Source organism: Phoca vitulina, unplaced genomic scaffold (genome assembly GCF_004348235.1).
Source record: "Phoca vitulina isolate PV1807 unplaced genomic scaffold, GSC_HSeal_1.0 scaffold72, whole genome shotgun sequence".
In the NCBI taxonomy this organism is placed as follows: Eukaryota; Metazoa; Chordata; class Mammalia; order Carnivora; family Phocidae; genus Phoca; species Phoca vitulina.
In genome coordinates, this window is record NW_022589775.1 from 5802455 (window position 1) to 5816044 (window position 13590).

The 13590-nt window shown below is 36.7% G+C and overlaps 2 protein-coding genes across 2 annotated transcripts; both read left to right on the top strand.

The window, feature by feature from the left end:
- The first annotated feature begins 3013 nt into the window (after positions 1-3013).
- On the top strand, positions 3014-3421 carry LOC116625024 (keratin-associated protein 6-5-like). Its single transcript, XM_032393314.1, has one exon. It carries the CDS (start codon positions 3014-3016, stop codon positions 3419-3421), a length of 408 nt encoding a protein of 135 aa, XP_032249205.1.
- Positions 3422-10764: 7343 nt separating this feature from the next.
- LOC116625025 (keratin-associated protein 6-3-like) lies at positions 10765-11172 on the top strand. Its single transcript, XM_032393315.1, has one exon. It carries the CDS (start codon positions 10765-10767, stop codon positions 11170-11172), a length of 408 nt encoding a protein of 135 aa, XP_032249206.1.
- Positions 11173-13590: the final 2418 nt, after the last annotated feature.

Genomic DNA, 13590 nt, shown 5'->3' on the forward strand with positions numbered 1-13590 from the left:
CAAAAAGACTACTGATTTCTGCGTACTATAAAGAGAGGAAGAGTGTTCCAAGAGGCCCTCATAGATCTAGTCAAGGCTGTAACCGGACAGCCCATAAAGGCTGTGTTTTAAGCTTTGGGTTACTAGATATAGGAAATAAAAATTTGATTTTCAGATAAACAATTTCTATATATAAGCATATCCCATGTAATATTGGGGAAATTCAATATTCTGAATTTCAACATTCTGAAATTCAAATTTAACTGGTGTCCAGTGTAATCTAGCAAACTTAATGTGGAAAGGCAGTAAAGGATAAACCAGGGGAAGGAACCTCATCTGATTTATGTCTTGTATGCTTTAAGATGTAGAAAAAAAAAACTAAACAAAAGGAAGAAAGAAAGAAAAAAAATTGGGGCTACAAAGAATCTAGAACTTAGTTTCATTTTATTACATTTTTGATGACCGTTAATACTCTAAGGAGATGTCAAGTGATCATACCAGAATTGGAAATGTGAATGGAAATGAATTGGCTAAAATAGTGTATCCAAAGTAATTCTGAAAGAAAATTTAAATATTATATAGAATACTACAAAACTAATATAACACAGACTGTGTGTTATCTGCACTGGACTTAAAAGAAAAAAACACTTAATTTAAAAAAAAAGAGAGAGAATTTAAATGGAAACTATAGGCAGGGCAAGCACCTAGCTGGGCATCCTCACATTTGAAAACAAGATCTGAAGGAGAGAAAAGAAAAAGGATACTAAAAAGGAGCACCTGAAGATACTGGAATTAAATCCAATGTGTGCGGTAGGATGTAAAGTGTCAGGGAGTCTTTCAGGAATGAAAAGAGAAACTGGTGAATCTGAACGCTACTCAGAATCTTAGTAAAATGAAGACTGGCTCTCTAACTTTGACAAGATTGGGGTGTTGGTGATCCCTGCAGGAGCGGTTTTGGTGGAGTGGTGAGGACCAAAGACCAAAAGTTGTGAGGAAAGATGTAAAGAGAAAGCTATCATGGAAATAGACGTGAAGTTTTGCAATGAAGCAGAAGAAAATGGGAGAGTAGCTGGAAAGGGCCAAGGACACAAGGGGGGTTGTTTCATTCTGCTTTTGATCATGGAATGTAGTTCAGAACTAAATATGGTTCAGAAAATCACAGCAGAAAACAAATTGTTAATGGAATCTCCTTGGGTGCAAGCCTCCGTTATGATCAGAGAGACAACTCGGTTCTTCAAAAGAAACAAATTAGCTCCAGGAAGTAAATTCTATAGAGAAATAACCCCATAAATGTTATTATCAGGGACATTGTATTGCACAAAAAATAATATCTTCTACAGCTACATTAATCAAATACCAAAAAACAAGTTACTTATAGTTTTTTTTTTTAATTGACTGATGCAATTTAGTAATCCCCATTTCAGGTGATGTTCTAAGAACTTAGCCTACAGGAAGACTGATCAGCATGATATTTAAATTAGTTTTTACTGAAAACTTATTCTAACTTATTACTTGATTGACTGTGATAGTTGAGGCTACTTTTAATTTCTGAATGGAAAATCTGAAAACGATATAGTGAAGATGTCCTCTGCTTCTAAGATATCAATCGAGTAAATGGTGAATAAAATGACACAATATTATGCCCATTTTACAAAAATGAACCTGCCAAAAGACACACATGGAAAGAACATTCAAAACACACAGTTAATGAAAGGTTGAATGTGTTTGATCAGATCCTTAGTATGAAAACATTCTATTTTATTAAGAGGCATTTTTGACTCCTTAGATATACTTAAAAAGACAGATGAATTGGAAATTTTTAAAAATCTTGTGTCTTCATTCTTATAATCTATGAATTATAGATTATAATACGGAGAGTGTCCATCATCTTTTACTCCCTGTCTCTGCCTATGGTTATGAGGGGATACATAAAAATAATAGTTTGACTCAAAAATATCATTAGAATAACAGAAATACACTGACAGATTACACATGATGTGTGGATAATGACACTCCCCCACATACATTTTTATAAAGATACAAACGTACATTTTTTTAACTGTCACATGAAACTATTTTCACTCTTCCAGTGCCTCCCAATAGGAAGAATTATCACATTAATTTGAATAAAGACTAATAATGGTAGGGCCGTGCAAGAGAACGCAGTATGATCAGTTACAAAGAGAATAATGACTGGGTATTTTGATAAAGGAACAGAGCTCTGTGTAATACACTGATAAACATAAATATGCGATGTTAAACCTATTGGATAGTTCCTTAGAATATAATTCTCATATTAATGAGAATACTTATTTTTATAATTGTATGCTCAATGTAGAGAGAGAAAAGCAAAGCAATTGGATTCCAAGGAATAACTTATTTTGTAGTTCTTCGGTAGAAATTGAATATAAATGGGAATTAGACTCATTGGTACACATAGAAAAGGGTAATGCATCTTGCTCAGACTCGGTATTTTGGAAAATTTAACTGGATTATTATAAACACCATGGGGATGAAAGATACATTATGGTTTTAGTATAAAAAGGAACTGAATCCCTGCAGAAAACGGTTAACTTGGATCAAAAGAAAGAGTCAAAAGTAGTATTATTCTTATGAAATATTAAAAATGTTAGTGAAACTAACTTGTGCCAAGAGCAAATAAGATTGAGACTAATAAATGTATTCTTTCTTGATTTAAAGAATGGTTATAGGAGGCTAAAGTGAAATTCTAATTTGGGGCTGGGCTGCGTAGGTGTGAGCGTGTGTCTCCTCTCATTGAAGCCCTTGGTTGGATAAGGGGGAGTCCAAACTGAGAGCCAAATACGGCAAGCCTCCCAAATACCTCTAAGACTTATTTCATGGTTGAGGAACAACAAGCTAATTAGATTAGTCATAAAATTAACCAATGGCATGGCATATATGGAGGGTTACACCCACATGGAGGGTGTATAAAAGGTCTCTGCAGGCGGGAGTTCCACACTGAAGTGACACTTCTCCTCTCCTCCACCCAAGCAAAACCTCAACAACCAACACCATGTGTGGCAGCTACTACGGAGGCTCTGGCTACGGAGGCTGCGGTTACGGAGGCTCTGGCTACGGAGGCTGCGGCTACGGAGGCTCTGGCTATGGAAGCTGCGGTTACAGAGGCTCTGGCTACGGAGGCTGCGGTTACGGAGGCTCTGGCTATGGAAGCTGTGGTTACGGAGGCTGCGGCTACGGAGGCTCTGGCTACGGAGGCTGCGGTTACAGAGGCTCTGGCTACGGAGGCTACGGCTACGGAGGCCTGGGCTGTGGCTACGGCTCTAGCTACGGCTGTGGCTTCCGCAAACTGGGCTGTGGCTTCCGCAAACTGGGCTGTGGCTACGGATACGGCTCTGGCTGTGGCTACGGATACGGCTCCCGCTCTCTCTGTGGCTCTGGATGCGGCTCTGGCTGCTACTAATTGAGGTCGCCATGGGAGACTCACCCTCCGCACCTGCACGTGGGATTCACCAGTTCTGAGCCCCACGCGTTCTGAACTTTGCTGAAGACTTGCATGCTGGAGCCCTTTGGGTCGGATACAGCAAACTCCTTCCTTCCTGTATTTAACTCATGAGAAGTGGGAGCATGTGAAACTCATCCTGAGAACTGTGTGGTCTCTTGTTGGAATGATGCTGCCACAGATCTCCCTTTTGATGTTCATGGGGGAACCATTTCTCTAATTTCCTAATAAACTCACTCTGTCTGGAATAATAAAGCTGGCTTTCTTGTCATTTAAAGTCCAGTATTTGTCATTTTGGCTTTTTTTTCCCTCCTGGAAGAATTAAAGGAAACAATTGCCTTATTGGGGCACATCTTGTTTAATATTCCTACTTCAGTGGTTTTACCAAATCCTTGATTTGCAACATTATGGAAGTAACAAACTTGAAGCCCTCATTTTTCTGCTTTGGTAAGGCACTGATATCATGTGTTATGCTGGTGTATTGGGAGGATGAAAACAGGTAATTTGTTGATTTAGTTAAGCATTGTCTGGAAATACTATGTATTCCAAGTACTTTTACACCAAAACCTTAATCGTGAAATCCTTTAGAAGATGCGAAAGTTGGCACAGAATTTTCCAATTCTAGTCTGTTTGGAGGCTTGCTTATTTATTTATTTATTTATTTATTTATTTATTTATTTATTTATGAGAAAGAGAGAGAGAGAGAAACCATAAGCAGGGGAGGGGCACAGGACAGGGAGAAAGAGAATCCCAAGCAGACTCTGCGCTGATCTCATGACCTTGAGATCATGACCTGAGCTAAAATCAAGAGTCAGATGCATAACCAACTGAGCCACCCAGGCACCCCAATGTTTTGGGGCATATTTAAAGAAGAAGCATTTCCTATGCTTGCTCAATGCAAGAGTTAGAGAAGTTTAAATATACTCTTATACCTAACTTCTATGTGTCTGGAAATATATAGCTTTTTTTTTTAGATTTTATTTATTTTTTGATGGAGAGAGACAGCGAGAGAGGGAACACAAGCAGGGGGAGTGGGAGCAGGAGAAGCAGGCTTCCCGCTGAGCAGGGAGCCCAACGCGGGGCTCGATCCCAGGACCCTGGGATCATGACCTGAGCCGAAGGCAGATGCTAAACGACTGAACCACCCAGGCACCCCTGGAAATATATAGCTTTTTTTAAGTAACACCTTTTCTACCATCCTTGAGGTATTTAAGTTTAGAGCCACTTGATGGTTTTCTTGAGATTCCTTTTTCCTGTGATTTATGTGATTTCACAGTTGTAGCCATAATCATTTCTTTCTCCACCAATTTTCTGTGCCTAATGTATCTGTAAACTTGTCAATTATCTTCTCTTGTTAGAGTATTTCAAGCCTTTGTGTTAGACATGAATGAGTTTAAGTAGCATTTTAGTAGAAGATAATGGATATGTCCCAATTCATTCTGACTAGCCCAAGATAGTAAAAAAGTTGAAGCCATGGAAGGAATTAAGATCCCTGGAAAAATTATAACCCAGAAGAGAGCCCTTTTTTCCTTTAAAACCATTATTTTATGAAGACTTCTTTTCTATTTATTCTGGAAGCTTAGAATTTTCTATTTAATATTATGCAAAATTTAGATGGTTTTTGTTTGTCCATCTCAAGCAATGGTAGATTTTTTAAAACTATTTTGGCCTATCTGGTAGGTCATAACAATCGAACACAAAGAAATTGGATATTGACTTGAGTTAGAGAATAGATCTTCCAAGATCTGCTGCTTACACTGTCTTAGCGTGAGCATATTTGGTTGACATGTTAGCTTCTCTAAATATTTCACTTCAAGTGAAATGCCACCACTAACAGGCCCAAACAAGCATCTACTTTGTATTCACATTGGCTTGTTCACTTCTTTAAAGGCTTCAAATTATGAATAACTCCAACTGAAACTGAAAAACATAAGATTCTTTTACATTTTACCCCATTCCACTATTGCTTCTTTCTTTCTTACAGTGAAAACTCTGGACCCCAACAACATCACTGTGTTAACTCTATTCAAACCTGTGCACAATATATGCTCTGAATTGCACACTGAAAGCAATACTCCTGAGCAACCTGCTAAAATTTCTTAGCAGTGTTTTTAGCATTAGAAGGGGTCCCACTAAGAATGGACAGAATATTGTGCTCAACGTTTATATGAATTAATCTTCTTCCTGAGTAGTTATTCTATTCATTTTATGGATAGAGTTCTTTTGTTTCCATTTATATTCGATTTCAGGTGTATTTTTTCCATTTTTAAAATATATTGAGTATTTCCATAGTTCAGAAAAGCAAACTACATAAAAAGATATACTCAGAAATAGTCTCACTCCCGTATTTATCCCTTCCACCCATTCTCAGTCACTCCGTTTGTAAGTATTTTCATTTTCTTCTGCTTTCTTAATACAGAAGCAAGCATACATATCATGTTTATGTATTCTTATTTTCTCTCTGTGTTACCTAGAGGTTGCATACTTTTTACACTCTCATTTTTATTTTTTTTTTGTTTTTTATTTTCCCTTTTACTTCTTTTACCCTTTATGCTCATATTCAAGCTTTCAAACAGGAGTCACATACATTTAGGCATTAAAGAAATGACTCACTGCAGATTTTAGTACTCCAAAAAAATAATGTTTTTCTCTGTATCAATTCATTTCTCCCAGCATTTACTTTTGAAAAATTTCAAACCCTCAATTAAGTTGGAAAAGAGTTGTAATGAACAGCTAAATGCTCTTCACGTAAATTTGGCAATTGTTGGTATTTTGCCTGTCTGCTCTTTGTCTGTCTCTCTCTCTTTCTGCGTCTGTCTGTCTCTCACCACACACACACACACGCGCGCGCGCGTGCACACACATACACTCACACACACTCAATTATTCCTGAACGATACTATTATATAATTCATAGTCCATGGTCAGTTTTTTTAAGTGTCTTTTATAGCTTTTATTTCTGATATAGAATCCAATGAGTGAAAACTATCATACTTTGCAATTTATTGTCTGTTATAATCTAGCATTTCATGAAATCTAGAGCACTTTCCAGCCTCTTATTATTTCATATTAATACATTAATACACTTTTAACATTGCAAGATAATCATTTACTAAAATATACCACAATCTATTTTTTTCTGACTGTATCAATTATAATAATCATACATTTCCAAAACCAATATTTTTAAGCCAGAGATTAAGATCATTAAATATGTCAAAATTTAGGAAATTTATGCCAAAATTAGATCAATCAAGCATTGAGTGAATATAAGGCAACTTTGTGCTCTTTTTGGGGGGGCAACTTTGTGTTCTACAATAAATTCTGAGAACAAAATTCAATGTATGAAGTGTCAAAATTGTATGACCGGGAATCCTGGGTAATAGGTGGATTACTTAAGAGCTTTATACTAAATTTTTTATATTTATAACTGGATCACCCTTAACATATGTAAGTTTAAATGTTGTGCATTCACCTTTAGTCCCCATCTTCTGGGATTATTTTGTACAACAGTACTCTATTTCTCTTCAGCAATGAAGAAATGACTCTCTAGTTGCTGGGGATGTTACAGGCAGAGGACGTTCAGTTGAAGAGCACCCTTAATAAAGACAGCGCCCATTTCCTGCAACCAGCCTCCCATGATTGATCATTGGAAGGTATAATGACACACCTTCTTGCCCGACTTTAGGATCTTCCATATTGTTTCCTGAACCTTCCATTGAGTCTACTGCCAACTCAGCTCTCCTCCCTACCCCAATCTGTCTCCTCCTCTCCTTAGAATATTCATTCTAAGAATTAATTGCTGTAATAATGCTCTTATAGAAAAATAATCTAATCTGAGGTCACAAACGCACCCAGTTGTCACACTATCTAAAGTCTCTTCCCTGACTTTAATAGTTGTACAGATTATAGGAGATATTTTCTTTTAGAATATTCCTCAGTTCTGACTTCCCTAATGTTTCCTTGTGATTAGAACAAGGTTACACATTTTGTCAAATGAATAAAAGAAGTGTTGATGTTTGCTTTTTGTTGGGCTTTATTGGTTGGCACTTGAGGTTGATTTGTTCCATTACTGATGGGGATAATTTTATACTTGATCAATATGGTGAGTACCAGATTTCTCTACCTGAAAGTTACTTTTATTATTCTTTTAGCCATTAAGAAGTATATTGGTAGAGATATTTTGTGACTATATAAATATTCCATTCAAATCCACAAATTTATCATTAGTCTTAGCACTCATTTTTCTTTCTTGCCTGAATTATTTATTATGATGATGGATTGCAAATGTTGATTTTTCTGATTTTCATCTTTTTTTTTCAAATATATTAGTTGGCATTCTGCAAGGAAATTTTTCCACTTCATTGTTCATTTATTTACATCAGGCTAAATTCATGGATTTCTATTATAAATAATCCATTATTATAACAAGGATAGCAACTCCTAGGCTCTCTCACAAGGCAAAAAGTATGTATAAATATATTACAGTGTGAGATTTAGATTCTGCCACTTAGCTGCCTATAACATTGGGCAAATTATGTAAATTCTTAGGCCTTGTTATTCTTATGTAAAAATCACCAACTACAGTTTGGTGCTTTTATGAGAATTAAATGTGTTAAGATATGTAAAGCATTTAAACCATGCCTGGAATTTAATAAATGTTGTATATGTATTATCATGTACATACACATGGTTTCTTTCTGCTTCTTCCTATATATAGGAATATTCTTTGTTTATCTTGTCTGGTGCTCTTCATGGAATTCTTATGTCAGAACTCCGTGTAACAATTTATAACTATTATTTTAATAATAATAACAATTAAATAGCATTTACAAGCTGTTTACAACAGAGCAGTTACTGTGTGAAATTCCTTATGTGCATTATTTCACATCATCCTCAGAACAAGTCTGAGATGTGGTAAAACTATCGCCATTTTACAACTGTGAAAAAGTAGTGACGAAGAAATGTACTCAAGTGGCAGTTCTCATAACTACAGGATATTTGTCTCTTTATGTATAAATAGAAAGTATTTTTTCCTGCCTACATAGTATTTTCCCCAGAAAAGGCAAAGAAACTCCCAGGACATTTAAATATTAGTATCCTTTAATTATTAATATCTGATATGAAACTAAATATATGTTTATGTTTTAGGAATCCTCCTCCTAAAAATGTCTTTCTTTAAATGTTTCCCTGCCCTTCTTTTCTGTTTATCACTTTTTATGTGTGTGATTCTTACTCTACCGTATTAGAAAATCTAGAATCTATTCTACACATCTCTTGTGTTTTTGTATATTTTTTCTTATTATATTTTTACTCTAAATTTTAGAAGAATTTCTGAATTTGTCCCCCTATCTTACCTCATATTAGTATTTGTCTGCCTTTAATGAATCTTTACATTTGGAAGTCAACTCTTTCATGACAAATATGTGTTTTCTCTTTTCAGATTTTGCCATTTGCATGTATACTTATTATACTTTTCTAAAATATGTGGCTTTTAAGCATTAGTAAGTTAAAAAAAATGTCTGAAAGTGTTGTCCTTGTCTTATAATAGAACTATTTCAGAAGCTGGACTCATTCTGAGTCCTCAGATTGATATCCTGATTTGGAATAGCTATTTCCTTTCATATAGTTCTATCCTTAAAAAGATTGATCTATACATACCCAGTACTGAGACTAGAGATTTATTCTACCAGAACTTACATGTGTTCATATGTAAACCTCTCAAACACAGACAACTTAAAGAAAAATATTGAGATTTTCCTCATTTTAGTTTGCGAATTAGGAATATCAATTATTATCAAGGAAGACAGTGTGGTAGGCAAAGCTAGTTATCTCTAATACCATGTAAAAGACTTCATGCACATGTTCATTGATGCCCTACCTCAGATTCCTTCTGTCTTCTCCCTAAGTGAGATTTTCTTTCTTATACAAAGAATCCTAAGTTGTTGCGATGTTCTTTCACCCTCACTTTTTGTAGATAGGTCAGCAAGCAACACTCTCCAGATTCTTATAGGAGATACTTGGTGTCTCAACCATATTCTTTTGCATTAATCACGCACATAATATACATACGTTCACACAAAGAAATGGTGGAGATAAATGAATATACATTTCAAAATATGCTTCCAAAGGAGCTTATCTTTAATACAAAAATAAATTAGAATTTTTTCCTAAAGAAAAATAGAGTGAATATGTGCAAACATAGAATAACACACATTTTATACTTATCAAATGTGTTCTACTGACTCCTAGGAGTTGATTTTTCTAGGAACATAGAAGTCCAGAGTGGTTATTTGACTTTATCATTGAATTCAACAATGAACTTCATTGTAGTAAAAGTAATTATATAATAAAAATAATAATAACAATGTATTTCTCATATCTTTTCAGAGTATGGGATATTTTACCAAGAACCTGTTTGTTAAAGAAAATCTAGTAGATTCCATGAAAAGGTATGTCTGCCAGTATTATTGTTTTAAATTAAAAACACCATACTCCAGTCAGAACACAAAGAGTTCAAATTAAAAAAAAATGTTTCATGAAAATGTCATTTTATAAATCAAATGAAGCCTCATCATTTCCTTTTTTCTGACTATGAATGCAGAATATAAATTTGAAACCATGGGGGAAATATTTCATGCCTTAAAATAGAGTGTTAAAAGTTTAAGAAATATTAATGTAAATGAGAAAGTCCAGTTTTCTTAGGCCTCGTATTTCAGAATTTCAAACTATTTGCTTTTTATCAAAAGCATCATGAAACTAAGTAAAAATATTTTGGCTTTTAGCGGTAAAGCATCTCTTGTATGAAAATGAGAAAAATCCCTCATGGAAAATAATAGGTTTGTGACAGGAGGTAATAGATGGAGAATTCAAGGTTAAGGGAGAATGCTATGATCTGCTGAACGTCAGTACAATGAAGGTAAAATTATTTATCTGGAACAGGTCAGAGTTTGTCAATAAAAATGCTATTTCTTGCCATAGAGATTGGTTACAAAAGGTGATTGAAGATTTCATGAGTAAAGCTTTGAGAATGAGACAATTGATTCTCATTAATGGCCCAAAGAATGGTTCAGATGCGGTGAAACAAAAGCAGATCTCTTCATTGCTTCTGAAGCCATGTCTAAAACCAGAAGTCAACAAATTACTCACATTGGCCCTGCCAATCAGCCAATGACATGACACGTGTTGTGGGCGACACCCACTCTGAGAACATATAAAAGGCCTCTGTAGGGAGAAAATGTCCACACTGAAGTGACACTTCTCCTTACCTTCTCTACCCAAGAACAACCTCAACAACCAACACCATGTGTGGCAGCTACTACGGAGGCTCTGGCTACGGAGGCTGCGGTTACGGAAGCTGCGGTTACGGAGGCTGCGGTTACGGAAGCTGCGGTTACGGAAGCTGCGGTTACGGAGGCTCTGGCTACGGAAGCTGCGGTTACGGAGGCTCTGGCTACGGAGGCTGCGGTTACGGAAGCTGCGGTTACGGAGGCCGCGGTTACGGAAGCTGCGGTTACGGAAGCTGCGGTTACGGAGGCTGCGGTTACGGAGGCTCTGGCTACGGAGGCCAGGGCTGTGGCTATGGCTCTAGCTATGGCTGTGGCTTCCGCAGACTGAGCTGTGGCTCTGGCTGTGGCTCTGGCTATGGCTCCCGCTCTCTCTGTGGCTATGGATGTGGATCTGGCTGTGGCTCTGGCTTTGGTTGCTACTAACTGAGGATGCTGTCGGAGACCCTCACCCTCTCCACCTTCACTTAATGACTCAGCAGTTCTGAACCACACAAATTTTTTGCCTTACCCCAAGTGACATTTATTCTACCCTCCACTGCAAACTTCTGATATGATTTGGTCAAAGTCTAATATCTGGAACTGATACCACTTGATGTCTGGAAGAATATGAAATTCAACCTGTGAACTCATGTTCCTACAAGATGATGTTGGTGGTGTTCTTATTTTTGTAATTTTATGCTAAATTTGCTTCTCTGCTTTCCTAATAAATTTTGAATTTCTTCATAAATGTGAAAGAGAAAGTTTTTTTAAAATTAAGTTATTGTGCAGAGTTTGACTTTGCTTTTTTGGGTCATTAATAGGGTAACAATTACTTTTCTTTGGGAAATAATTTTCCTCAGTATTCATCTTGTCTTTGCTGTACTGATTCCAATATTTGTGACTAAAGAAAAATCTGTGACCTTTGTAAATCTTAGTTTCTCCTCTGGCAAAGAGAAAGAAAGATACTTTTTTCTTATAATGATTATAGCTCTTTATGTGTCTTGCTCTATAGATTTCTACAGTTTCTTAATTGGTACTTCAGGCTGCCTCCAGTCTCAATAGGGACCTAGCATGTTGGGCACAAGTTGACTTCCCTTACGTGGCCAGAGATCTATGAGTGCTGATATTGTCAACAATTTTCATTTATTGTGCTTCAATAGGATATATGGAATTTCGTCAGGTGTGTACCAAACCTACAATGCAGAAAGCCCTAGATGAATTCTCTCCACTGGAATCCACACAGAGCCCTAGCTTGACTTAAACCTTCTTGCTCATGGGCCCTATCAACCATTCATAGCAGGCAAAGAAAATTGTATTTAGGAATGGAGGAGAAAATAATATAGTTCAGGTTGCCCAATTGCTCTATTCAAAAGATTTAGGATCTGCCATAGATATGGGTTAATATCAATATTTCAGCAAGTTATTTGACACTAATTTTTATGGGTTCATAATAGACAAGAGATATTGCAGCCTGAGAACATATTATATGAACATAGCTGAATGTATAAAATCTTACCTTCTGCCTTCAGGTTTCTTCTTTAGCTTTGATATATACAACATATTCAATCATGACTTTAAGACAGAAATTATAGTGGGATGAAGCTTATCAGGCTAATCTTCTGCTAACAGAAAACTATAACAACAAATAACAATCTCTCAAGATTTTTAAGAAGATCCTGATAATCACAACATAATATTCAAAATGTCCAAGATACAATATAAAATCATATGGTGTACAAAAACCTAGTAATTGTGATCAGTTCTTAAGGGGGAAGAAAACTGAGACAGGCCCCACTCTGGCATATATACTAAGATGGCCCACATTTTCCCACCTACTGATATTCACACCCTTGTATTAACCCTCCCACTTCTGTGTGACAGGACCTGTGGCATCTTCTAATCAATAAAGTGTAAAAGGGTAATAGGATATTACTTCTATGATAATGTCACATAAGACCATAATGTCCATCTTTCTTACATACTTTCTTTGCAGGCTATGATTAAGCATACAGCTATGTTGTGTGCTGTCTAATGGAGGCCCACTTGGGAAGGAATTGAAAGTGGCCTCTGGCCAATAGACAGCAAGAAACTGAGGCCCTAGACACATCTGGATGACTTAGTCGGTTAAGCATCCAACTCTTGATTTCAGCTCAGTTCTTCCTTCTCTCCTAAGTTCTCTCCTTCCTTCTCTCCTATCAAAGAAGAATAAGGATTCTTTCTTATACAAAGAATCCTAAGTTGTGGGTTTTTTGTTGTTTTTTTTTTGACAGAGCGTGCACATGAAGCGGGGAGGGGCAGAGGGAGAGGAAGGGAGAGAATCTTAAGCAGGCGCCATACTCCGCGCAGAGCCTGAGACAGGGCTTGATCTAATGGGCTTCCATGAGCAGAAATAGCACCCATAGAATGCTTCATTTCTGTTGCTGGGGGAAGAGCGAGCTCTGTGTGGCCCCTCCTGGAGGGGGAAAGCATAACATCTTCACATGGATACCTCCAGAATCTGCCTGGTTCTTTTTCCCTTATCTATGTACCATTACTACTTTGCTATAATAAATCTTAGCCAAGAGCACAAGTATATGTTGGTCCCATGAGTCCTTCTAAAATTTCCAAATTTCCAAATTTCCAAAACTGTGGGCAGTCTTGGGGACCTCCAACACAATATGACCTTCTGGAAAAAGCAAAAGTATAGATAGATTGAAGAATCAGTTATTTATAGGGTTTAGGAGTATGAGGAAGGCTTGATTGCAAAGGGGTTCGGAAAAAGCATGAGGGACTTCCATAGTGTTTTCCAGAGTGGCTACACCAGTTTGCACTCCCACCAACTGTGTAAGAGGGTTCCCCTTTCTCCACATCCTCATCAACATC

What these genes read in the sequence shown, in the direction of transcription:
- LOC116625024 (XM_032393314.1), top strand. Translation starts at nt 3,014, where the DNA reads ATGTGTGGCAGCTACTACGGAGGCTCTGGCTACGGAGGCTGCGGTTAC.
- LOC116625025 (XM_032393315.1), top strand. Translation starts at nt 10,765, where the DNA reads ATGTGTGGCAGCTACTACGGAGGCTCTGGCTACGGAGGCTGCGGTTAC.